Consider the following 22,993-nt stretch of genomic DNA (forward strand, 5'->3'; position numbering starts at 1 on the left):
GCAGAGTCCTGCTCCCAGAGACAGGGTGCCCAGTGCCCCCATCTTGGCATCACCAGAAAAGGTGTGGTAGACATCTTAGAACAAATAATGGGAACCAGATGTCTGACGACCCCAGTAGAAGAAAGCCCCCCAGACCCATTGCACACAGGACATGAGAAGGCAGAGCATCACACTCAAACACATGAATCTTTAATGTCACATCAGAGAAAGACTGAGCCAGGATCTATCCCAGCAGATGCTGGGCTGGTGAGGACTTCCATAGGGGCCCCCACTGTGATTGGTACCCAAGGAGTGTAGGTGGCAGAAGTGGACAGTTCTGAGTGCCCACAATGGACAGGAAGTACTGCCCCCACCCCTACCCCCTGACTATGGCACGCGTGTGATGCCATATCTTCAGGTTTCCTCACTCTGGGGATTCTGTGGCTCACACCCACACAGATTCTGTAGCCAGCCGGCAGGCAGATGCAACCTCAGTGCCAGGACCCCACCCCAGGGGCTACAGAAGCATCTGCCCAGGAGCTGCCTGCTTCTGCAAGAAGCCAGTGAGGGGAGATGGAAGATTTGGCCAAAGGGGCTGTTCCTGCAGGGACACAGGGCAGGCATGTGGTAGGAACAGGGCAGCGGCTGGGTAGGCACTCAGCTTCTAGCAAGGCAGCTCCGAGCACCCCATATGGCCTGGCTTCACACAGGGATTCTCAAAGGCATGTGGTTGGCTCCTCCTGCAAAACAATCTCCCCAGGGAGCATCACAAGTAACACTGCAATTTAGGGCATGAGGAGCACTGCCATCCAACTTCCTGGAGGGTCCTGCCTCATTGGGGCTGTTGGTTTGAGCCAGGGGTGGTTGCTTGGATCCCTCATACTGGCCACTGCTCCACTGAGGCAGCTGGGAGGTGTCAGGGACAGAAAAACCCCCAAGGAAGGAGATGCTTGGGGGGCGGGGGGTCAGAGTCTCAGGAAGTGTTGAGTGCAACCTGGGGGAGTCCCTCCACCCATGCCAGAGCTGGACCACCAGAGAGCAGCCAGACCTGTCAGCTCACCCCACTGAGAAAGGAAATGGTGGGCAGAGGTGGGACTCTGCAAATCCCTCCTGGACAGGGTCTGGGTCTGAGGAGAGTCAGGGGGGTGGGGCTCCTGGGTAGACCTGGGGGGCGAGGGGCATTGGGCTAACAGTGCCATCACAACAGATTGGAAGTGCGTCCTGAGGCAAACAGAGCTCATTATGGAGTACAGGCCAGCTGACCAGGCTGGCCACCCCTATGACCTCAAATTCAACCTCATAGTTGGAAGGATATGACAGGCAAGGCCCAGTGGGGCCTGCAGTGGTCCCAGATGAACAGGGGGCAGGGAAGGTAGAATGCAGGCCCACATGCTACCTGACAGTCAACACCACCCTGGCAGGGTTGAGGGCTGACCATGTCGCGCAACGGTGCTGGGCAGGCTGGTGGCCGGGTACCTCAGTCCTGCTTGTCCCCTCTCTGCCTCCAGGGGTAGATGAGCTCCCCGAAGAACAGCTTGCGGCACAAGGAACCCCAGGAGTGTTTGGGGTGGCAGCCACAGCTGGGGAGGCGGTAGGTGTGTACCACACGATTGTAGGGCAGGGGGTTGATCTGGAAGCACAAGGGTAGCAGTCAGCCCCCAACTCCCTGGGGCTTGAGCTCTCTAGGCCTCAAAGCCCTCACAGGGGGTTGGGGGGTGTCCCTGGGGCCAGCTCTGTGCCAGATGTGCTCTTGCCTGTGGTCCATGGGGTAGGATGAGCAGCTTGCAGGGAATGACCTGTTCTGAGCAGGCTGCAGGGAGGAGAGTGGACTGGGCTGGCCGAGTGCAGACCCCTCCACCCCAGGACTCAGGGAACTCCCAGGAGCCTTCTCAGGGACACACCTCACAAGAGAAAACCACACAGGGCACTGGTTGCCTCCGCATCTGACCTCTCCCAGTGACCCTCAGGCCAACCCCACCAGCCTGGACCCAACACTGGTACCCAGTGAATCATCTGAGGGGGGGGTCATCTGGCAAGTAACCTGCTCCCTCCTGAAGGCCTGGGGCTTCAAGACTGTTTCAGGTAAGAGTCCAACAGAGAACAGATGTTCTGATGCCTTCACCAAATTTGTGCTGTTCTGCTTGGAACAAGAGCTTTTGGAGCCCAGGGCAGGACTCAGGGACCCATAGCCAAGTAGGCAGGAGCCCTAGACAGCCAAATGCATCTGACAGTGCAGGGGATCTTGTCCATGGGCCCTACTGGGGAAGGTTCCAGGCAGAGATGGTCACGGTGCAGAGAGGCCTTGGGGGTGGGAAAGTCTCCCTTTGGGCTGTACCCCTCAGCTCTGCTGGGCCCTCCTGCCTGTACCTTACCCTGGGCCCATGATGCTCTAAACCCAGGGCAGCAAAGAGGGGCCTGATCCCAGCTGCCCAGGAACATGGGCAGCATCATGGGGTAAGGAGAGGGATCTGTCCACAGACAGCAGTTGAGGGGTACGCAGAGGCCTTACCTGCATCAGGAGGCGGAGGGGCCTGCCAGCCTCATGCTCCAGGACTTGAAACTTCACGCCAGCTAGAAGGAGAGCAGGTGTTCCTGAGGACAGTGGCCTTCCAGGGCTCCCAGGGCCCAGAAGACAGCCGCCATCAGTCCTCCTCCTCTGTCAGCAGAGAAAGGCGTGGACAGAGGAGCTCTGGCGGTGGAGGCCCCTTCACTTCTGGGCGGCACTCTGAGGGCTGCCTGAGCTCATCTGCCCCGCCTGTCCTTCCCATATGCCTCTTTGAATGGGTTGCTGGGCCGATATCAAAGCTTCCTGCACAAATCCACTGAGGAAAAACTGAGTGTCTGGCTAGCAGTGGAGCACAGCCTGTGCTGTTTTCCAAATGAGACGTAGGTTTTCCCACAGAGCCAACGGGCACTTGCTGGGTGGCGGCCGTCCTACTGGCATCTAAATGTCTTCCAAATTCTATGTGTGTGGCCAACTGGGACCTACCATGCCCCTGGCCTACAGTTTGGACACCCACCCCTGGGCATTCCCAGGCCGAAGGTTTTTTGAAAAGAGAAATAGGAGCTAATTATTATTTGATGAAGAGGCCCAAGGCAAATTCAGGGAAGAAGAGAGGAGACAGCGGCATCTGGGGCCTTTAATGTGAAGTTAAAACAACTCTACTCTGGCAGTGAGCCAGGGTATGGGGGAGGAGGGTGCCAAGTCTTGGTCTCTCCACTTGTGTTGTCCTGGCATTCTGAGGTGTAGGCTGGGGGCTGAGTGAACCTGGCAGCACAGTAGGTGGGTCCCTAGCCTGGCCATCTGTAGGGAGAGCCTTGTACAGAGGGTTTAGGGCATCCAGCAGACAGACTTCAGGTCCGAAACCCGTGGAACACTCATATTCACATCCTCTGGCTCTGAGCTGGCTGAGAGCAGCCACAATGAGCTCTTGGGTGTGTCCCAAGCTGCCCAGCTACAAACTGGGGTCAGGGCCTCCTGGGCATTGTGGCCAACTTGGGGGCCCCATGAACAACTGCTGGACAGGGGCTGTGCTAGAAATCTCCAAGTGCCCTGTGTTCAAAGCCCCTACACCAACCCACAACCCTATGACCAACTGGTGGGGACAGCCTCCCCTTAGGGGCATGTGGCCAACCCAGTGGTTAGTATCAGCATAAAAATGGGCAGCCACTTGCACAAGGGATGGCCGGGGCAGCTGGGAGGAAGGGCGCTGAGTGGTCTGCTGGGTACCAGGTAGGAGTACATTCTAGTCACAAAGATCTGGCCAGCCCAGCATCTTCCGTCCTGGCACGTTGCCTCCAAAATTGAGAGTTACCAGCAGGCACACACAGCCCCACACAAACACACGAGTACATCTTCTCTGAGCCACATGCAGGTGCTACCTACACCACTGCGGACAGACTCAGGGCAGATATTCACACTTGTCATAGAAAAGGGTGAAAAAAGGAAGTATCACCCCTGTGGCCTCTGAAACCTGAGCACCAGCTGGGCCCTCTACCTCCAGCTCAGTGCAGGCAACTGGTCCAGCAGACGGCCTGGGACCAGGGGTCTCTGTCCTCCCTTCCCACCCACCCCACGCACACCACCGCTTCCAGGCAGGAGGCACACATGGTGCAGTTGGTGTTTCTGCAGGGCCCACAGGTGTGTGCCTGCCCACCCAGCACAAACCTACCTGAGAGTCTGTAGGGCCGGCAGAGCCGCAGGCCGAGCGCATACAGCGGCAGGGAGTTGATAAGGTCCACGAGCAGATGAATCAGACCCTGCACAGTGACCACCAGGAGCCGGAGCTGCAGCAGAGACAGTGCTCAGGGCCTCTGAGCCAGGATCATGGCCAGAGCAGAGCAGCCTGACGGGTTCTGGGCCACAGTGAAGGGTGACCAGGGACTCGAGAGCCTTGGGAGAGCATGTATCCCACTCTGAGGAGGGCACTAATCATGTACCAAACCTGAGACGCAAGCACAAGGAGGCAGGGAAGCAGAAGGCAGGAGAGGTTGGCCCTCCCACAAGGTCAGAAGAGATGGTGCTCTGATCCAGGGAAATGAATCACTGGCCCCTCGGCCCAGGTCACCTGGGTGCTGCTCCCCTCCTTCTGAGTCCCCACCACCACGCCAGACATGGGGAGACCACCACCATGACCTGCCCACCGTGGGTCCTGTCCTCCTTGTACCCAGCTAAGTGTCCCAGAGCGGTGGGTGACGGCCCCCAGGTAGAACCCCTATACACTCCAGGGCCCAGCACACACTGCCCAGAGAGCTTAGAACAGCCATACCCCATACGGCCTACAGCCGGCCCATAACTGCAGGCTGGCAGGCACATCTGGCAGTGACCAGTCTAAGCACTGTGGGCAAAGCCCCTCAGCCAGGTGCCATGCCCAGAGTCCCCCATAGCTCACCAGGGTGAACACCAGGTAGTACAGGGCCGTGGTGGGCAGCAGGAAGACCAGGATGGTGAACAGCAAAGTCCCAATGAACAGCTGCCAGGAGAAAGGCACCCTTGGCATCAGCTGGAGCTCACACTGGGGACAGCCCCCTGCTTCCCTCCCCACCAAGCCCACCCTATAACTGAGCAGAAAGGGGATGCCTGCTAGTAGGACACTGGCTTCCTGAGACAACTCACGAAAGCCTGCTGATGACAGCTCTCTCCAGCACTGGGGGGGAATGAATGCGTGCCCTCCAGACTCAGTGATGCATGGGAATTGGGGGCAGAGAGAGGACCAGCCAGTAAGGTGTACAGCCACATACACCGAAGACAAAGGGTTGTGAAAATCATGCAGAAAAAGACACGCCCTGGAGGGGAGCACTCAGGTTCCATGTGTTAGGTCTGAGCAAGCTAATGGGATGTCAGAACCAGGAACCCGCTGCCTGGGTCACCTCCAGCGTCCCGTGCCTAGGGTCATGTCTAGGGCCCACTGCCACGTCACTCCTAGTGCCTGCTGACCACTGACTCCCTAGGGCCCAGCAGCCTCTTGAGAGCAGGGTCCACCTCCCATGGGGATAAGGTTCTGCACTGCCTGAAGGCCCCACATGACCCTGCATCTTGCAGACTCCCCAGGTCCCCCGGGGTTGATGCCGTCCCTGTGGCAAGTGAGCTGCAGGACAGGAGCAGGCTGCCTCCTCATGGTGCCCAAGCAGCTGCACTGGCCAGGCCCATTTAGAGGGGTTGGCTGGACTGGAGCTGGGAGGTCACACTGGCCAGTTGAGGCCAGGGTGCACCATCCCCAGCATCCTGCTCAATACCTGGTCCAGGTCATAGGAGCAGGAGTCCACCCGCTGGCGCAGAACATTCCACTTCTTCCCTCGGAACAGGCGCCAGAGTGAGGAAAGGCCACAGATCTTCAGGCAGTACAGCCTGCAGGACATGGGCGCCATCAGGACTGGGTCTGGGTACTGCACCACCCCTGTAGCCACCCAGCCCCAGGGCCTGTCTGTGGTGCCCAGGGTATGGAGGGCTGCACTGGGCCAGCCTACTCGGGTGGGGAGCACACACCCACCTGGCACCATAGACATAGAAGCAGTAGATGTGGAAGGTGAGGAGGGCGATGATGTCCGACAGATGGACAGGGCAACTGTCAGGCCCAGGCAGGCTGAGAGGCCCATGTGCCACAGGATTCGCTCGATGAATGGGGACATGAGGTGGATGTAGCCTGGCAGGAGGGGGGTCAGCCCTGAGGGGGTGCTCAAGAAGGTCCTGGTCCCCCATAAGTCCTCACTGAGGATGGTGCCTGAGTCTTCTGGAAACTGTGAGTGACAGACTATGCCACTGGCCATCCCTCAGTAGACTAGCCAGCCTAGCACAGCTGGGCTCCACACACACTGGACGCCAGGAGGGCAGGAAGCAGGGACCAAGGGGATGGTGCCAGGCCTGGGCCCCACTGCCCTGCTCAACCAGGGCCTGTGTCCCTGAGGGCACAGGCTTTAGGAGCCAAGTCAGGGATCCCTGGGCAGTCCCATGGCCCACCCACCCCCAGCACTCACTGATCCATAGGTGGATGTGGTACAGGAAGAAGCGGCCCAGCACCTGGTCCAGTGCCCGGTTCATCTTGAGCCCGGCAGGTGCGCCCATCAGCCACTGCAGCAGGTGCTGCAGCTCCTCGGCCACCCACTGTGAGGACACAGGGGCATGCTGTCCACAAACTGGGCCAGCCCGTCTGTGCAGGCAGAGGTAGCCCGGGCCCCCTTCTCCAGGTGTCTGGACTGCCATCTTCTATCATGATGGGTACATGGGATTTCCCACACTTGTCTGGCCATGGAACCCCTCTTCACAGATATTCTGGGATTCGGGGCTGAGAGGCACAACCTATGATGCCAATAGTCTGTCCCTGGCCTTCTGGACAGGTAGCCCCTGATGGGAATCAACCTCAGAATAAAGCATCCTTGCCCCATCTCACCACTCTGACCACTATACCCACAGAAGCCCTTAGCCCCAGACTCCAGGATATGGGACAGACCCAGGCTCACTGTGAACCTTGCAGGGGGAGCCTGTGGGCCCACCCAGTCTTCCTCCACCAAGGACCCACCCACCACCAGCCACAGCAGAGGCCTGGGCCTGCTCTGGGTGGATGACCTCAGGTGAGGGAGAAGGTGTCCAGCCTGTCAGGGGCCCAGATAGCAGGTAGGAAGATGGGAGGGTCCCCTAAAGGGAAGGATACATGGGGACCCAGAGTCAAGATCAATGTCGAGTGAGGGCCAGAGACAGCACAGGGACCCTCACCAGCAAGCAATGAAGCTGACCAGTGAGTGTCCGGCTGCCCTAGGAGGAAAGCCAATGTCCGTGTGCCATGCCGGCTCCAGTGGGCAGGCCCTGAGGACTCTCAGCCAATGCTGTGGCCACAGTAGTGACATCCCTGCATCACAGTCAGAGGTATGCCACCACCACCATCCCTACCCCCAACCCCACCTGCCTTGCAGGCCTCTCCCAACCCTGTGTGAAGGCCTCAGCCATATCAGGAGCAGTGAGAAGGGGAACAGAACATTCTTTATAAATAGAGCTTATTTAATATTTAAAGGATAAGAGCTCGGCAGCAGGAAGAGGCTTTCATTTTTCAATTAAATATTTATATTTCTGAGCAGTTTCGCAGAAAGGGGGTCTAGGGTGAAGTTGGCCACAGGCAGAGCACAGAAGAGCAGGCAAAGTAGCCAAGCCTCTTTCCCAGCCCCCAGACTCTCCTTTCTCCTTCCTCTAAGCTGGGCCACTCTGAGAAGCCACGGACACTCAGCCTGGGAGGGCTCCTGCCCACAGAGTCCGGTCTGGCCACAGTAGGCCCAGTAAACAACCACGCTGGACGCTGATGATGGCCAGAGGAGGCTGAGCCCACAAGGGCCACCCAGTCAGGCCTCAGTCACAGAAGGTCCCTGAAGAGGCCGGTGTGTAGCTTAAGAGGCCAGAGGGATTGCCCTAACCAGGAAGCCAAGCTCCCAACAGAAGTGACAGGGTCTTTGGCTCTGAGGGAGGAAGGCAGAGAAGCTGAATGCAGCAGGGGGAACCCTATAAGGATGATGTGGCAGGGAGGAGGGGAGTAGCACCCGGGCCCCGGAAACATTGCCCAGATGTGCAGGGCAAGTCCAGCAGCATAGCAGATGAGCTGGTACCTCTGGCTCTCAGCATGGGAACTACAGAACCAACGCTGGGAGCGAGGTGACCACTGAAGGATGGGAGGCCAGAGCCCAACCGCGCACAGACAGCCCTGAACACACACAGGTTTTCATGATGCTGAGCATGCAGAGGTCCCAACCCAAAAGGCAGTCAGGAGAGCAGAAAGGCATGCACTGGGGGCGGCAACAGGAACACTAGGACACTGGGCCAGGCCCAGGGAGGTGGGCTCCCCCTAAAAGGCTTGACCACAAGGTGGCCCCCCACACACGGCCACCTTCAGGAAGAGAAGCAATCTGACCCAGCGTGGGAGGTGGGCACCTGGCAGATCCAAGTCTCCACGGCTCCTAGGGAACTGGTCTAGGGTCAGTGAGGATTGCTCTTGTGGCCACAAAACGTGGAGGGGAAGAGCTGCTCTAGCTGGTTGAGGGGCCTCTGCTGCCCCCAGGAAGGCCCCCCCCACCCCCCCGGAAACAGGGACTGGAGTCCAGGCCTGGCTCCACCCCATTCAACTCACATCAGCCACGGGAACAAGGGCATCAGCCAGCTGCCCAATGCGGTCTTTCCCATGGAGCCAGGACAACAGCGTGAGGCCTAGGGCCACGTCAAGGAGCACAGAGACAAGCGTGTTGGCCTTCCTGGAAGGAGGGGTCCAAAAGGAGTGGACGGTGAGGGCGGCCTGGCCAGAAAGGGTCAGTGAGGATGGGTCTGGTGCAGAGAAGGGGATGGGGAAGGGGCTTAGCCTATGGCACATCTGGCCGCTGCCGAGAAGACCCCGGGAAGGCCCCGAACCTCATCAGCTGGGAGGCATTCTCGGCCTTCTGGGTGCTGAAGATGAACGTGAGCTGCTCCAGCCGATGCCTGAGCTGCTCACACGTGGAGAGCTTGCTGCAGATGAAGGACAGTGGCCACAGCTTGAATACCCTGTGAAGGAGCAGAGATGGATGGGCCTTCAGCTCCTCCTGGGCTCTCCTGCCTGCCAGGGAGCAAGGGCTGCCTCAGTGTTACCAACACGCCTCACTGTGCAGACAGGAAGCCAGGCTCAGCCGGAGTCCCTGGTGGCACCAAACATCGATGGCCACACTGTGAACTCAGCAGGGCAGGAACACGGGTGGGAGGGCCCAGATAAGCAGCCCAGTGGGGCTCATGGCACATTCACAACCATTAACTGGGAGCCCGAGCATCTCACAAAGAGCTGATTCCAGGCCAAGTGCACCCGGAAGTGGAGAGAAAGCATGGTATTGTCACCCAGCGCCTTGCCGTGCTGGATGGGGGATCCTCGTCAAGGGTCTCTGGGCTGCCCTGGACTCCCAATGGGACTGACTTCTCTCCAGGCAAAGGAAGCACTGAGACGCTCCCACAGACATTCAAACATTGAGGGGACACGCTTGCAAGCAAAGATGAAGATAGTGCTGGGTTGCAACTCAGCCATGCCCAGAGCCCCTTTCCACTCACAACCTTGCTGCCGGCAGGGGAAGAGAAAGGGCTGGTGCACAATACAGAGCCACCAACAAGCAGCACTTGGACTCTTCAGAAGGAAGAGGTCCAACCTTGAAAGTTTAAAGGCTTCATCTCCAATCGATGAGCTATGACCAAATCCAAAAAATGAAAAAAATAATAAATTAAGAAATAAATAGCCCTAAGTGGTTTGGCTCAGTGGGATAGAGCATTGGCCTGCAGACTGGAGGGTCCTGGGTTTGTTTCCAGTCAAGGGCACATGCTCGGGTTGCGGGCTCGATCCCCAGTAGGGGCCGTACAGGAGGCAGCCGATCAATGATTCTCTCTCATCATTGATGTTTCTATCTCTATCTCTCTCTCGATTCCTCTCTGAAATCAATAAAACTATATTTTAAAAAAAAGATTTAAAAAAGGGAGAAAGAAATGAAACGCATTCAGCATACCTCCTGCCCCCTCCCCACCAACTCCAATCAAATGGAAGGTGGCCTCGCACTGTCTGCACAGACCCCTGCCTGCACAGCAGTCTCCCCAGGGTTCAGACCAGCCCTGGGCAGCCTAGGCCCCAACAGCACCCTGGGCCTGCCCTGGGGAAACAAGGGGCTTCACTACTGCACGGTGACGGCCATGACTCATCCATAACCACCACCAGTCCTTGACCAACATCTGACTGATGGGTTAATCCAAATTTGGGGCACATGAGTAGTCATTAACCTTTCTTGGGTCCTTTGAAAGCTGTTAAAAGCTAAGAACCTTCTCTCCCCAAAATTGTAGCTAGGCCCAGACATACTTTCACATACTTCATTCCAAGGGAATCATGAAGCTCTGAAACCCGCCATTCCCTGCAGCCTCCACAATCTAAGGCGTGTCCACACACAGTTGCCAAGGTCTCTCTGCCAGAACAGGCCCCTGTCCTGATGAGCAGGCAAGGTCAGTCCCCAAACCAGACAACTTAAACCCCTAGACCTAAGGGGAGGGGGTGCTCCCCCACCAGAGAGATGGCTTATCACAGCGAGAGGGGCCCCTACAGCCCAGCCAGAACTCCCTGGTGCTGCCCCACATTCCCCAGGGCCCTTAGGGGCTTTTATAAATCCCTTGGCCAGGCCTGCAGCCAGGAGTGTTCCAGGTGATTCCAGAGTGGCCAAGGCTGGAGACCACCACACCACACCCATGACTGTCAGTGAGTGGATACACCCCCACAGCCTCCAGGGCTGTCTCTCCTGCTGGTGGCGGGGACAGGGAAGTGGGCGGGCCTAATGTGTTTAGGACAGTGATGGCGAACCTTTTGAGCTCGGCGTGTCAGCATTTTGAAAAACCCTAACTTAACTCTGGTGCCGTGTCACATATAGAAATTTTTTGATATTTGCAACCATAGTAAAACAAAGACTTATATTTTTGATATTTATTTTATATATTTAAATGCCATTTAACAAAGAAAAATCAACCAAAAAAATGAGTTCGTGTGTCAGAGGTGATAGGTGTCATAGGTTCGCCATCACTGGTTTAGGAGGATGAATAACTCCCAGGCAGAGTACACAAGCTCTCAGCCAGCAACAACCCAGTCTGTCCATTGTCTCACCTCCCTCTCAAGGGCTGGAGCTGAGGTTCACCCAGTACCCCTACCCTGTGGGTCCTACGCAATCACTGAGGTTGCCAGGAAGCCTGGCTCTTCCTCAGGAGTGCGGGGCACCAGAACAGCAGCCACCACCAGGACGCCCTCTGAGATACCAGGAGAGGAAATACGGGAAAGCTGAAGTGTGGAGGACAGCCATGAGCCTCCGAGCGGCCCTGTCTGGGCCTTCACACTGAGGGGGTGGGCCTAGGACTTAGGAGTCTGACTCCTTCCTACCCTGGCCCCAGGGGTACCTACCGACAGGTGCTGGCAGCTGAGATGAGTGACAGCAGGTAGGCCATCAGCAGGCAGACGGGCCCCGAGGCCTGCTTGGCCAGCTCCACGAGAATGCTGGCCTCCACTCCCTCTGACTGCCAGTGGCTCAGCCGCACGAGGCCCTCATCAAACCGGTCACTTCGGAAGAGTGCCTCGCTTCGTGCCACTGTGTCGAAGACGGCAGCCAGGCCCCTAGTGCTGGCCGTGGCATCCCCAGCCTGGTGGTCAGGCAGGGCTGTGGGCGGGTGCAGCTGGGACAGCAGCACCTTGCGCTGATCATAGAAGATGAGCATGACTTGGTCTTCGCCGGGGGCACTAGGGGAGGTAGGCACCTGCCGGTGGGTGGCCTTGCAGCTCCAGAACTTGCTGCCCCGCTCCCGGCACAGCTGGAGCCAGGGCTCGTGGGAGAAGATGGCGCCCAGGCCCTCCAAGAAATGGCCCAGGCTCTCCTCGGGCTCCTGCCGACGGTGGCACCAGGTGCCCAGTACAGCCACGCCTACTCCGCTGGCCTGCTGCACCTGGGCCAAGAGCTCCTTGACCTGGATGGGGATGAAGGGAAAGTGCACCACGGCCAGGACCACAGCACTGTTCTGCTCGGGGACCCAGCGTCCAACCAGTAGGCCGCTGTCTGCTGAGGCACAGCACGTGGGAAAGAAAGCCTTCAGCACCATGCTGGGGACACTGGAAGAGAGGGGAGAGGCTCAGCTCAGAGCTGCTGCTGCCACCAACACCATGCCTCCATGGCCCCAGGGGGGCTGGTATCCCTGTAGCTATAGGCCATGGCCAATGTGTGGCACAAACACTCTGATGGGCCCAAAGCCCACTGGTTGGAGTAACCCAGTTTTGGGTTTGGCCATGGAGGCTGGTGGGGGGGTCCCTGGTTGTCCATCTCCCATGGGCGCTGCCCTCCCTCTGCCCTGGGCCAGTGGTTGGCAACTGTGGCTCACGAGCCATATGTGGCTCTTTGGCCCCTTGAGTGTGGCTCTTCCACAAAATACCAACTTCTGTGCATGGGCCACGAAGTTTCAATCCCACTGTACGTGCGCACCCGCACGTGGTATTTTGTGGAAGAGCCACACTCAAGGGGCCAAAGAGCCGCATGTGGCTCGCGAGCCGCAGTTTGCCGACCACTGCTGGGCTGTTGTGAGACAGGCCCCAAATCACCCCTCGTCCCCATCCCAAGGCAGGTCAATGCTTTCCCCCATTTCAGAGACAAGCAGGCAATTACATGACCTGCTCAGTACCACTCACAGGGGTTTCGAAGATAAACAAAAGGTTTTAACTTTTGTTTTTAAAGACACTGATTAGTTTTTTATGTGTAGCACATGGGAAAATGTAGTCTCATTAACAATTAAAGTAATGCAAATTAAAACTCTAAACAACCTTGATTTACTTACTAAGCTAGCAAGAATAAAGATGAACATTTCAACAAATTGCTGCTGGTGGCTGTGGGCACTGGTGCAGACACCCCAGAAGATGCCTAGAAATGTGCCTGGTAACCTGAGCCCACCCTCCTGCCCAGTGAGCCTCCTGGAGGAGCCTCAGTGCTCAGAGAACAGGTTCAGCTCTCACAGGGCTTCTGCCTGCACCTGACCCTCAAGCCTACAGCCATGCCCATCCTGCCCTGGGAGCCCCATCCACCCGCCACTTCAGGGAAGGGCTCCCAACAGGGGAGTGTTTCCTCTCGTCACAGCAGAGCACCTTCTTTGGGAAGTATTCTTCCAACCATGTGGCTATCACAAGTGGGGGTGGGAGTTCACTAGCCCTGGGGAACGGAAAGACACCATCTTCTCTCAGGAGGAGGGACCCCAGCCTTCCTGGCCTCTCACTACCCTCACATGGCCCCTGAGCAACAAGAACAGCCCCAAGTGGGAATTTTGTGGGACCCTGAGCCTTAACTTGCCCAGAAGCAAGCTCACTGGGGATGAGGGTTTCTCAGCAATCACCTCGTTCTTCCACCTGAGCCCCTCCCAGATGGGGCCTGACCCAGCAGGACCTCCCCCAGCATGGACTGAGGGCATTCATACTGAGGTGTGCCCTTTCTCAGACACTGGTGGCCCCCGCCTCATCGGCATAAAGGGCAGAGCAGCCACCCTGAGCTAAGACCCCCAAGTTGGAGCCCATACTGGAGGGAGAAGACACAGGCCTTGGACTGAGCCTGGGGCTCCCCAGGCCCTCGGGGATAAGGGGAAGAGAGACACACACACGTTGGGGCAGTGTGACACTGGGAGGCACAGGGAGCCTTTTCCTGAGGACCAGGGGGCCCTGGGGGGCCTCACACAGACACAAATGCCCAGGGTTTCAGAGGCCACTGATGCAGCTGCTCTTCTCCCCTGCAGGTAGCCCAGCTTGGGACTGGAGGGCCGAGGCCTCTCCCAGCCAGCTTGTGAAAAGGGCCTCTCACAGCTACGGGCTCCAGCTGAAAGGGCCTCTTTGAGTCCAAAGGCCCCTCCCCCAGTGACCAGGGAGGGCAGGCAACAGTGTAGCCGCCTGGAGCCAGATCCCCGTGGCCATCATCCAGGGCATCCAGAGCCAACTGGTCTTCCTGAGCCTTCTGCAGGGACTGCCCTCCTGAGAGGACAGAGCGATTCTGCCTGTGAGGGACCCGGTGTGTCTGGCTTGACAACTACCCCGGGGGACCAGCCAGCACAGTCCAAACCTCAGTGCCAGCCTGTCAGGACACACCAGCTCAGCCAAATGCCACCATCACAGCCTTCGTGGGGACGGCTTTCCCAGGAGCTAAGGAAAACTGCTCCTTTGGGAAGTATTGTTCCAACCAGGTGGCCACTTACAAGTGGGGGTGGGGGGTTCACAGTAGAAGCAGCAGCACAACTGGCCCAATGGCGGACAGGTGCTCTGAGGGAAACTGACTACACGGTATGTTCACTGTGGGAAAATCTGTCGCCTTGTACACATTGTGCTTCATCTACAAAGTTTACCGGGGAAAAAAAGAAAGAAAGAAAGAAAAAAGCAGCAGCTCCTCATGTCTAAGAAAGAGCAGAGAGCAGAAGTTGATGTTCTTATCCGTGGGGCAGTGAGAAAGAACTCTTAACAGATTATGGAGCAAATTCCCATCCCTGCTCCCACCTCAGCCTCTGGGAGTGAGGAGCACAAAGAAGTCTGCTCAGATCAGACAGCCAGGAAGAGATGAAAGAGCAGGCGATCGATAGCAGAGGTGCAGATTCGGAGCAAGCACGGCGGTAACTTGGGCAACAAGCATGCACACCTTTAAAGACTAATAAAAAAAACACACCCCACAAACAACAAAAACAAGGGCCCATACCTAGAAAAGCCTCCCCTGTTAGAAATGGCACCAAGTTCCCTTGTGAAACAGTCCATTCCCAGATCAGCCAGGATCTCTGGGACGCTTGCCCCACGGAACCGGAGGCCAGTCTACCTGATGAGGTACAGCTGCACTCCCCTCCCTCATCCTTTGCACAACTGATTCCAGGACAAAGCCCGGGTATGGCTGGTCAGGGGCATCTCGCTGGTGTAGTGGTTCTCAACCTTCCTAATGCTGAGACCCTTTAATACAGTTCCTCATGTTGTGGTGACCCCCAATTTCATTGTTACAAATTGAACATAATTAAAGCATAGTGATTAATCACAAAAACAATATGTAATTATATATGTGCTTCCCGATGGTCTTAGGCGACCCCTGTGAAAGGGTCGTTCGACCCCCGAAAGGGGTCGCGACCACAGGTTGAGAACCGCTGCGTGCAACCAACCCTCCTCCGAGAAGCCTCCCAGGCACGGCTCCTCAATAGCTCACAAGAACTAGTTTTTACCCCATGTTGTTTGTGTTTTTAAAAAAATGCATTTCCCATGTTTTGTGAACAGTGCCTTTCCCCCTCTGGTTCAGAAGCATGGCCATGAATCTAGGATTCTGTTGTTCGCCCTTCACTGCAGTCAGGGACCGATACAAAGTGCTGACAGCCCGTGTCCCTGACCCTGAATGCCCTTCCCCAGGGTCCACAGCCAGACCCAGGCTGGGTGGGTCAGCAGCGGGAACGCCTGGCCCGGCGCCCTTCACCCCACAGGGTGCTGGGCCGAGCCTCCCCACCAAGAGCACCCACAGGGCCCGGTCACAATCCGCCCGGCGCTCGCTGCCCTCCTGGCCGGTGGCGGCCCCGTTTTACTGATGCTGAAACAGAGGCTCCGAGTGGCAAGAGGGCTGCGCCGGCCCGGGGGGAAGGCTTCGGGGGACCCTTTCCGCTCCTTCGCCGGCGCCTGGTCCCGCCGCGACCGGGGAGTTGGGGTCCACAGCCCCGGGCCTGGGGCCGTGGGAAGGCGGGGGGGCTCCCCAAGGTCACACCGCACGGACGTCAGCCCTCCCCGCGAATGCTCACCGGCTGCTCCCGAGAGCCGTGCCCTCGGGCGATGGGTGCGGGATGAGGTTGGGGATGGCGTTGGGCGGGCCAGAGCGGACGACAGCAGCCGCAGTGCCAGCCCCGCTGTGGCGGTGCCTCGGGACACGAGCCCCATTTCCGCCGGCTCCCAACGTTGCCGCGCGACGGTCCGGCCCCCAAAGGCGCTCGGGCTGCCCGCCGGCCTTGCCCGAGCGTTCCGCGCAGGCAACGTTCCTGGCCCCGGAGCCCGGGGCAGGCGCGCGTAGTTTCCTTGTTTTTCCTTCCTCGCAGCGTCCTTGTTCCCCCCCGCCCCAGCCTCCTTGCTCCCCACCCCGCAGCGTCCTTGTCCCTCCCTGCAGCATCCTGTGGCCCCCAACAGTGTCTTTGTGCCCCCCTCAGCGCCTTGTGCCCCCTCCAATTCGTCTGCAGCACCCCAACACCCCTGCCTTCCAATCCCTCCACCTTCCCACAGTGGCTGAACCTCCCCGGGTTTCCTCATCTGAGGGACCCAGGCTTTTGAAGGTCCCCCACCCTCCCAGGTGAAAGGACACCTATGCCCTATGTTTAATTCCAGAAAGAGCTGCCTCCCCACCCCAGGCCGGCCCCTCCGAACACTGGTTTCTCACCCACCCCACACCCGCCCCAGAGACAGGTGGGCTAGGAAGTTGTTGGCCCCGGGAGGACCAGCCAGAGGCTTCAGGCATCTGATCTGATCGTCAGGAGTGGGCCTTGCCTCTTCTGCTCTGGGGTATAATACCCTAACACCAGGAGCAACAACTACCGAGCACCTTCTGCATACGTTTTACATTGACCCATTTAATGCCCCTGCCCACAGGGCTTGGGAGGTATGGAGGGAACCTTATCAGAGGTGAATGGACTAAAAACTACAGACCCCAATATCCTGGTGATAAACAGGAGCACCCCATCATCGGCCTTCAGGAGCAGGACCAGGCACTGTCCCCTCCCCCTGAAGACCTCTTGCTGGCACTAGGAGCCTGTCTGGGCATCAGACTCAGTCACCCGCACTTTCCCACCGTTTTGGGGACTCCTTTCCCTGCTGTTTTTAAGTAGCAGGAATCTGTCTTCATAGGGAAGGCTATCCTTGACTTGACCACTGCCTGGAACCCTCCCAGCACCTCCACCCAGGGACTTGGAGCTGTTTGGTCCTGGTTTACAGAGGAGAAAACGAATGATCAGACAGCCTGTGAGATAGTGTCACATGGGAGAAGGGGCCAGGGCCATGAAGACTCCCAGTCCATCCATGTGACACCCAGGGTAGCCCCTCCTCTGCCGCCCCCTTACCTCGGCTGGGCCACGAGAGGCTGCAGGAGACTCGGAACCTGGGGCGTCTCTGAGGATGGGGATTATGAGGAGCCACACCCCTGTCCAGGCCACCCAGCCCAGCTGCACCCTCCCTGCCTGCCTGTGACTGATTAGGAGACCGGGACTGGGGCATCTGGTGGGAGATCCTGCCTGGATAAGTGCTGGCAGCTTGTCCAACACGCCAAAGATCTCCAGGCTTCAGCTGCTGGTCCCACAGCTCAGGCCTCCTGGGCCCCGAGCCAGGGCCTGAGTGGACATGGGAGTGGTGAGCGCTGGGGCATGAAGCAGACCCAACTTTGGAGGCTGGGAGGCAGTTGATCTGTGGCTGCTGACAAAGTCTGAATTCTCTCCCAGAGAAGACAGGAGGCCAGCCCAGGGCCTGGCCCACTAGGTGCTCAGCAAATGTGCAGGATCAGGAAGATATGGCTGGTGGTGCTGGAGGACTCTGCCTCTCATGGTGATCTGGAGGCCTGAGGGCTGGACCCATGCACAGTGAGGGGGCTGCTGCCATCTGAGCCCTCCTGGTCAGGGCAGCTACGGGTGTTACATGTAGCTGGCCCCTGCGTCCATCAACATGAGCTGGCTCTGGGGCACAGAGGCCATGCCTGAGGGCTTCCCCAGCCCCTCGAACACCATGCAGAAGGGTGTCCTAGCCCAAGGGAAAGGGCCAGCCTGACACTGCTGCTTGTCTGCCACAATAGCATTACCCTCTGAGTCAGTGGCCACACCCAACAGGCTGCCAAAGCCGTGGCCCGTCAGGCCCCCCAGGGAGCCCAGTGGCTGGCAGGCACTTCGACAAAAAGCCCCTGTAGACCCCAGGCCCACCCAGCAGGGCCCCTCCAGACCCAGCCTGGAGGCTGGGACCAGCAGCTCCAAAGTGGGTCCCAATGTGAAGCTCTGTACAGCTCCAGGCACGTAGTCTGTTACCAGGAAGGGCATCCACAGCCAGCCCCCGAGGGGCCAGGAAGTGCCCACCATCACCCAGTTCCGCGGGCACTTGGGAAGTGTGCTGGAGTGTGTGGACAGCCCTGTGGACAAGTTCACTGACCACCATGAGTGCAACAGCTGTCACAGCCACATCCTCTGGCACGAAGTCCCTGAACCCTGGCACCCGGCAGGACAGGTAGCAGCAGAGTCCCTCAAGGCCCGGCACATAGATGCAGGGAGCAGGCCACCCAGGGAGCAGTGCAGACCCTGGGCCCCCTTCAGCCCCGCAGGCACCGGGATCTGCCTGAGCAGCCAGGAATGAGCCGAGTCTCCAGGACGGTCCAGAGTGAGGTGAAGGGCCTGGGGGGCAGCTGGCCAGCTGGTGGGGAAGCCCAGAGGTCAGAGCAGGAAGCCAGAAGGTGGGTGTGCCTGCAAGTCACTATGGTTGGGCCAAGTTTGGGGCTGCTAGAGAAAGCATGCCCCGCGGTGTACTGAGCAGCAGCTGCCTCAGCTCCCCTGTGCCCTTCCAGGCAGTGCTGGTGTTCTGTTTCTCCAGAGGAGGCAACTGAGGCGTGAAGGTGGGGGTGGCGGTCGGGGAGGGAGCTGGATTCAAACTCAGTTCCACCAGGTCCTGAGCCTGGTTCAGCCCGCAAAGCCAGCAGCCAGCTGTGTCTTTAGGTCCTATTTTCCCAGCATGACGCCTGGAATACGGTTCTGGGGACATGGACCATGAAGGTTGCTGTGGGTTTTGCTCTGAGACCTGAATGAGCTTGCGGGCATTGAGATGTCCCGAGATGGGGGTGAGGGTGACAGATGAGGAGTGTTTCTCAAAGTCACTTGCCCAGGAAACCGTTCCTTCCTTTAGGCAGGGAAAGTGACCCTTCTTGGGGACAGCCCAAGCCCCTGCCCATGGGTACCACACAGTCCCTGGAGACTTCCAACCGCTGAGGGATGAGGCCAGGGTCCTGTCCTACGCCTCCCCACCTGCCCTTACCCAGGGAGGCCAGCAGGAGTGCGGGAGACTTTGGACCCTGCTCCAGCAGCAGCCTCTGTAGTTGGAAACTAGAGCCTGAGGGAGTGGAAGGGGCCACCTTGATGTGGGCAAGGAGAAGGGGGCAGGAGAAGCCGGGCCCTATGGAGTCCTGACACTCAGCTGCGAAACCCCAGGGACTCCCAGTGCTGCTACATTCCTGCCCTGGGGCCTGTGTCCTGGCCTCTGGGCCATTCTTCCTGCTGCCCCCGCTTGGCTGGATGCCACTCATGGTTGTGCAACCAACCCCTCCCCACAGCCGTACACCCCACACCCTTCTGCGATGTCAGGCATGGGCTCGCTTTTCAGAAGGCCCTGAGCAAATACCTGCAGATGAAGCGGTCCCCCCCACCCCTGTCCCCCAGCAGGACCAGAGTCCAGGTGGAGGACTTCCAGGGGTCCATCTTGTCCCCCCACCCCTAGAATGGGCAGGTCGGGTCCTGTCTCTCTGTTTCCATTTCTGCACCGGTGAAGCTGGGGTGACCTCCCCCAACAGGGCCAGGCTCATGTCTGCCCTGTGGGTGATGAGATATCAGGGAGCAGCAGACACGACACCTACAGGTGCCGATGGGAGGCCCAAGGCTCAGGGCCTGGGGGTTCTCTGGACACTCCTAACAGCCCACAGTCCCCTGCGGCTCCTCTGGGAAGCCCCTGGAAGGTGGAGGGTCAGCCTCTGTCAGCAACTCACAGCTCTCCCCGCCTGGCTGGCTTACACCCCCCCTGGACACTGGCTCTTAACGCCCCTTGGTGGGGAGGGCGGCGATGCTATCTGCTGCCCGTACAGTTAATGGGGCAGCCACAGGTCCTGCTCCGACTGGCCCCAGCCCGGCTGGTCCAGCTTCGGGGAGCCGGGCGCAGGCAGGAACTGCCTTCCCTGGGGCTATTCCTGAGCGGGCCAATTCCCAGGGAGAGAAGTGATTAGCTGGGTCCAAGGGTCCCCTAGGAGCCCCTCCCTCCCTGCCCCCACCCCAGCCTGTGGGAAAGGCCAGGTCCAGCCTGGTCGTGCTGGGAGGGAGGCAGCGAGCTGTGAAGGCCACCCGATGCCTATCATGACTGCAGGGGCTGGCAGGGGCCCAGTGGAGGCCATGCTGGGCAAGCAGCCCTGGGCCACAGAATGTGGGGAGCACCTTTCCACTGCGGTGGGAGCAGCCTCCAGCATGGATCTGACACGAGGGCTGCCCTGCCAGGCACAGGGGCTGGAGGCATGCCTGGAGGCCCTGCCCACCACCAATGTGCTGACACGCTGGTCTGACCCGCACCTGCTTCTCCTTGCTCGGCCCCTCCCGATGGAAAGCCCCCACTCTATCTCCAGACTCTGCCCCTCCAGGGAGGGCCCAGTCAACAGGGCAGGTCAGGGTCTGAAGGCGGACACCCGGCAGGCGGCCCAGGACACTGCCTGCCCAGATGCCCATGGCTGGTCCATCTGCACGGGGGAAGGTGTTCCGATGGTGAGAGTGCAGCAGCGAGGGAAAGAGGAGGCTCGGACAGGGTGTGTGACGGTGGCTTCTCTTTTAATGTCCACAGCCGTGAGCAACAAAAAGCCGAGACTCTGCTGTCCCTGTGTGGCCCCAGAGACAGGCCACGGCCGTGGTGGGTGGGGGCTGTTCACGGGCATGCTGGGCAGGCTCCAGGTGTCTGTCAGCCCCTGGGGCTGAGGCAGGCAGGGGGCAGGTGCTGTGCATGGGATTGGGGCAGGGCCTCTGTCTGTTACGGACAGAGGGGGCAGCGGGAGCTGTGGTCAGACCTCGGCACGTGGGGGGCTCTGCAGGCCAGAGGCAGCCTCGGGAGGCCAGGAGCCCCCGGCCCTGCCACGGGGGCCCCAGCTACTGCCAGGAATGACAGGGTCATCTGGGGCTTGGAGGGGGAGCCCCGGGGGAGGGACACTGGAGTCAGCCTCGCACTTGGTGGTCTGGCCAGAGAAAGGCTCAGCCACTGTGGGGCCCAGCATTCTGGGTGGCTCGGGGGTTCCCTGGGCCAATATAGAACCCAGCTCTGGTTGCCCCCAGGACCCTGAGGACACCTCGGGCACCTTGGAGGGCGTCCGTTTCACAGAGAGGTCGAGTGGCACGTCTGGGGGGCGCACGGCCTGCTCTAGCACCTGGTGGATGGTGAGCAGCTCCCTGCGGATCTTGCCCAGTTGCTCCCGCAGAGGCCGTGGGGCCAGGCCCCTGGCAGGTGCCAACTGCCCCAGGCGCTGCTCCACCCTCGCATAGTCGCCGAGAGCCCGGGTCAGGTCCTCACACACATGCCCGGGGCCCCCCAGCACCAGGCCCGGTGGCTGCTGGGGCAGGGGGGAAACAGGGCCCAGGATCTCGGGGTCGCCTGGCTCCTTGTCCTCAGGCCAGAGAATCACGGAGGGGCCATGCCGCAGGCTAGGGAGTAGGAGCCGGTCAGAAGGCTGTGCTGCCCCCCAGGTCCCCAGCCTCTGCCCCACTCTCTCGCGTGCCCCCTGTGCAGCCTGTCTCCCTGGCCTAGAGACCCGGGGCCCCGGAAGGACAGACAGACTGGCTCTCTGGTCTCAGTTTCCTCCCTGTGGCCTGAAGCACATATTCCTGGACACTAAGTCAGAACAGAGGCTCAGCCCTCCTCCCCCAACCTCAACCCACCCCCCAACATGACTGGGGAACCCTGACACCTACCTGCTCTGGGAACCAAAGTTGGCCAAGCTGGAGGGAGCCTTCGGGGGCTCCAGCCTGCTTCCTGGGGGCAGCTTCCTCTTGGGGTCACTCTGGGCAGCCAGCTCCAGCCCTCCCTCCTGCCCTGGGTCCCTGGGGGCACCACAGGGCCAGGGCCCACCCAGCCCAGGTACCGGCACTTTTAACAGCCCAGGGGCCAGAGTCCCAGGGGGTCCCTTGGGAGGAGCAGGGGGCTTGGCAGGGGCAGCAGCCTTGCCTGCCTGCAGCCCCAGGCTGTGCTCCAGGAGCAGAGGGTAGTATAGGCGGGGGATAGGGGTGGGGCGCTCTAGGGGCTGCAGGGCGGAGAAGGCAGAGGCTGGGGGAAGCAGGGGGCTGGCCGAGCCCAGGAAGGGCATATGGGCTGCCGTGGCCAGGGAGGGCCCCAGGTAGGAAAAGAGGCTGGGGCCAAGGGGGTAGTTGACTCCCAGCAGGGACAGCTGGAGGCTCTGGGCCTCAGGGCACTCGCTGGAGGTGGGCGGAGGGTAGCAGGGGACGCTGCTCTCAGGGCCCACTGCAGCTGAGTCTGCCACAGCCATGCTCCTGGGGCCCCTGCCCAGCCCTGGCTTCCATGACTCGGCCAGGAGCCCTCCCAGGCCCACACCCTTCTGGGCATCCTTGGCTGCAGGGGGTGGTGTCCCTGGGGACCCCTCAGCCTCTGGCTTGGGGCCCCCGACACAGCGGTGCAGGGAGAGAAGGTCAGTGACAACGAGGTCGGGCGTGGCGGGAGCATCTGGGAGCCGAGCCCCTCGGGGTCGCCTGCCCGGTTCTGTGGGGTCAGAGGGGCAGTCTGTAGCGGGCTCCAGGGGCCGGGGTGTGGCAGGGGCCCGGCGGCATGCCCAGTCGGGGGAGTCCAGCAGCAGCGAGAGGGAGTCCTTGCAGAGGCTGTACTTCATGTGGTTGTACAGGTGTGACTTCTCCAGGCAGGTGAACGGGCACTGGAAGCACTTGTAATTGTAGGGCTTCCCCCAGGGCCGCGGGATGTAGTGGGGCTTCTTGGGCTTCCGTGCCCGTGCCCGCGCCCCGGAGCCCAGGCGGCATGAGCCCGCCACCTCTCGGGACATGGCAGCCTGCTAGTGGACCGGCCACGGCACCATGGCCACCTGCAGACAAGGGGGCCCTGGTCAGTGCCTCTGTCAGCTCCCAGAGCTCCAGGGGTAGAAGCCGGGTGTGGCATTGCCTCCTCCCGGAGCCTGGGCTTCCCTGGCCTTTCCACATGTAGTTCGGACCTAGAACACCCTCCCCACCTCCCCCTTCAGTCCCTCTCCACCCACACTTCTA

At 59.7% G+C, this 22,993-nt stretch overlaps 3 protein-coding genes across 3 annotated transcripts; all 3 read right to left on the reverse strand.

Moving 5' to 3' along the window:
* Positions 1 to 934: 934 nt before the first annotated feature.
* On the reverse strand, positions 935 to 15,907 carry PIGQ (phosphatidylinositol glycan anchor biosynthesis class Q). The gene is given in 12 exon segments (XM_006103660.3): positions 935 to 1,609; positions 2,489 to 2,550; positions 4,152 to 4,266; positions 4,872 to 4,952; positions 5,716 to 5,827; positions 5,970 to 6,033; positions 6,036 to 6,122; positions 6,454 to 6,580; positions 8,586 to 8,706; positions 8,861 to 8,992; positions 11,394 to 12,092; positions 15,761 to 15,907. Coding segments are annotated over 11 exon segments (1,743 nt in total). The 5' UTR covers positions 12,083 to 12,092; positions 15,761 to 15,907; the 3' UTR covers positions 935 to 1,456.
* A 1,719-nt stretch (positions 15,908 to 17,626) lies between these two features.
* Positions 17,627 to 18,022, reverse strand: NHLRC4 (NHL repeat containing 4). The gene has a single exon (XM_014446046.1). The coding sequence runs from the start codon at positions 18,020 to 18,022 to the stop codon at positions 17,627 to 17,629; it is 396 nt and encodes a 131-aa protein (XP_014301532.1).
* Positions 18,023 to 20,778: 2,756 nt separating this feature from the next.
* Positions 20,779 to 22,776, reverse strand: PRR35 (proline rich 35). The gene is made up of 2 exons (XM_023744918.1): positions 21,680 to 22,776; positions 20,779 to 21,412 (listed from the first exon to the last, which is right to left on the reverse strand). The coding sequence occupies exons 1-2, from the start codon at positions 22,774 to 22,776 to the stop codon at positions 20,779 to 20,781; spliced, it is 1,731 nt and encodes a 576-aa protein (XP_023600686.1).
* Positions 22,777 to 22,993: the final 217 nt, after the last annotated feature.

The sequence above is a fragment of the Myotis lucifugus genome, unplaced genomic scaffold, assembly GCF_000147115.1.
Source record: "Myotis lucifugus unplaced genomic scaffold, Myoluc2.0 scaffold_498, whole genome shotgun sequence".
NCBI classification, from domain to species: domain Eukaryota; kingdom Metazoa; phylum Chordata; class Mammalia; order Chiroptera; family Vespertilionidae; genus Myotis; species Myotis lucifugus.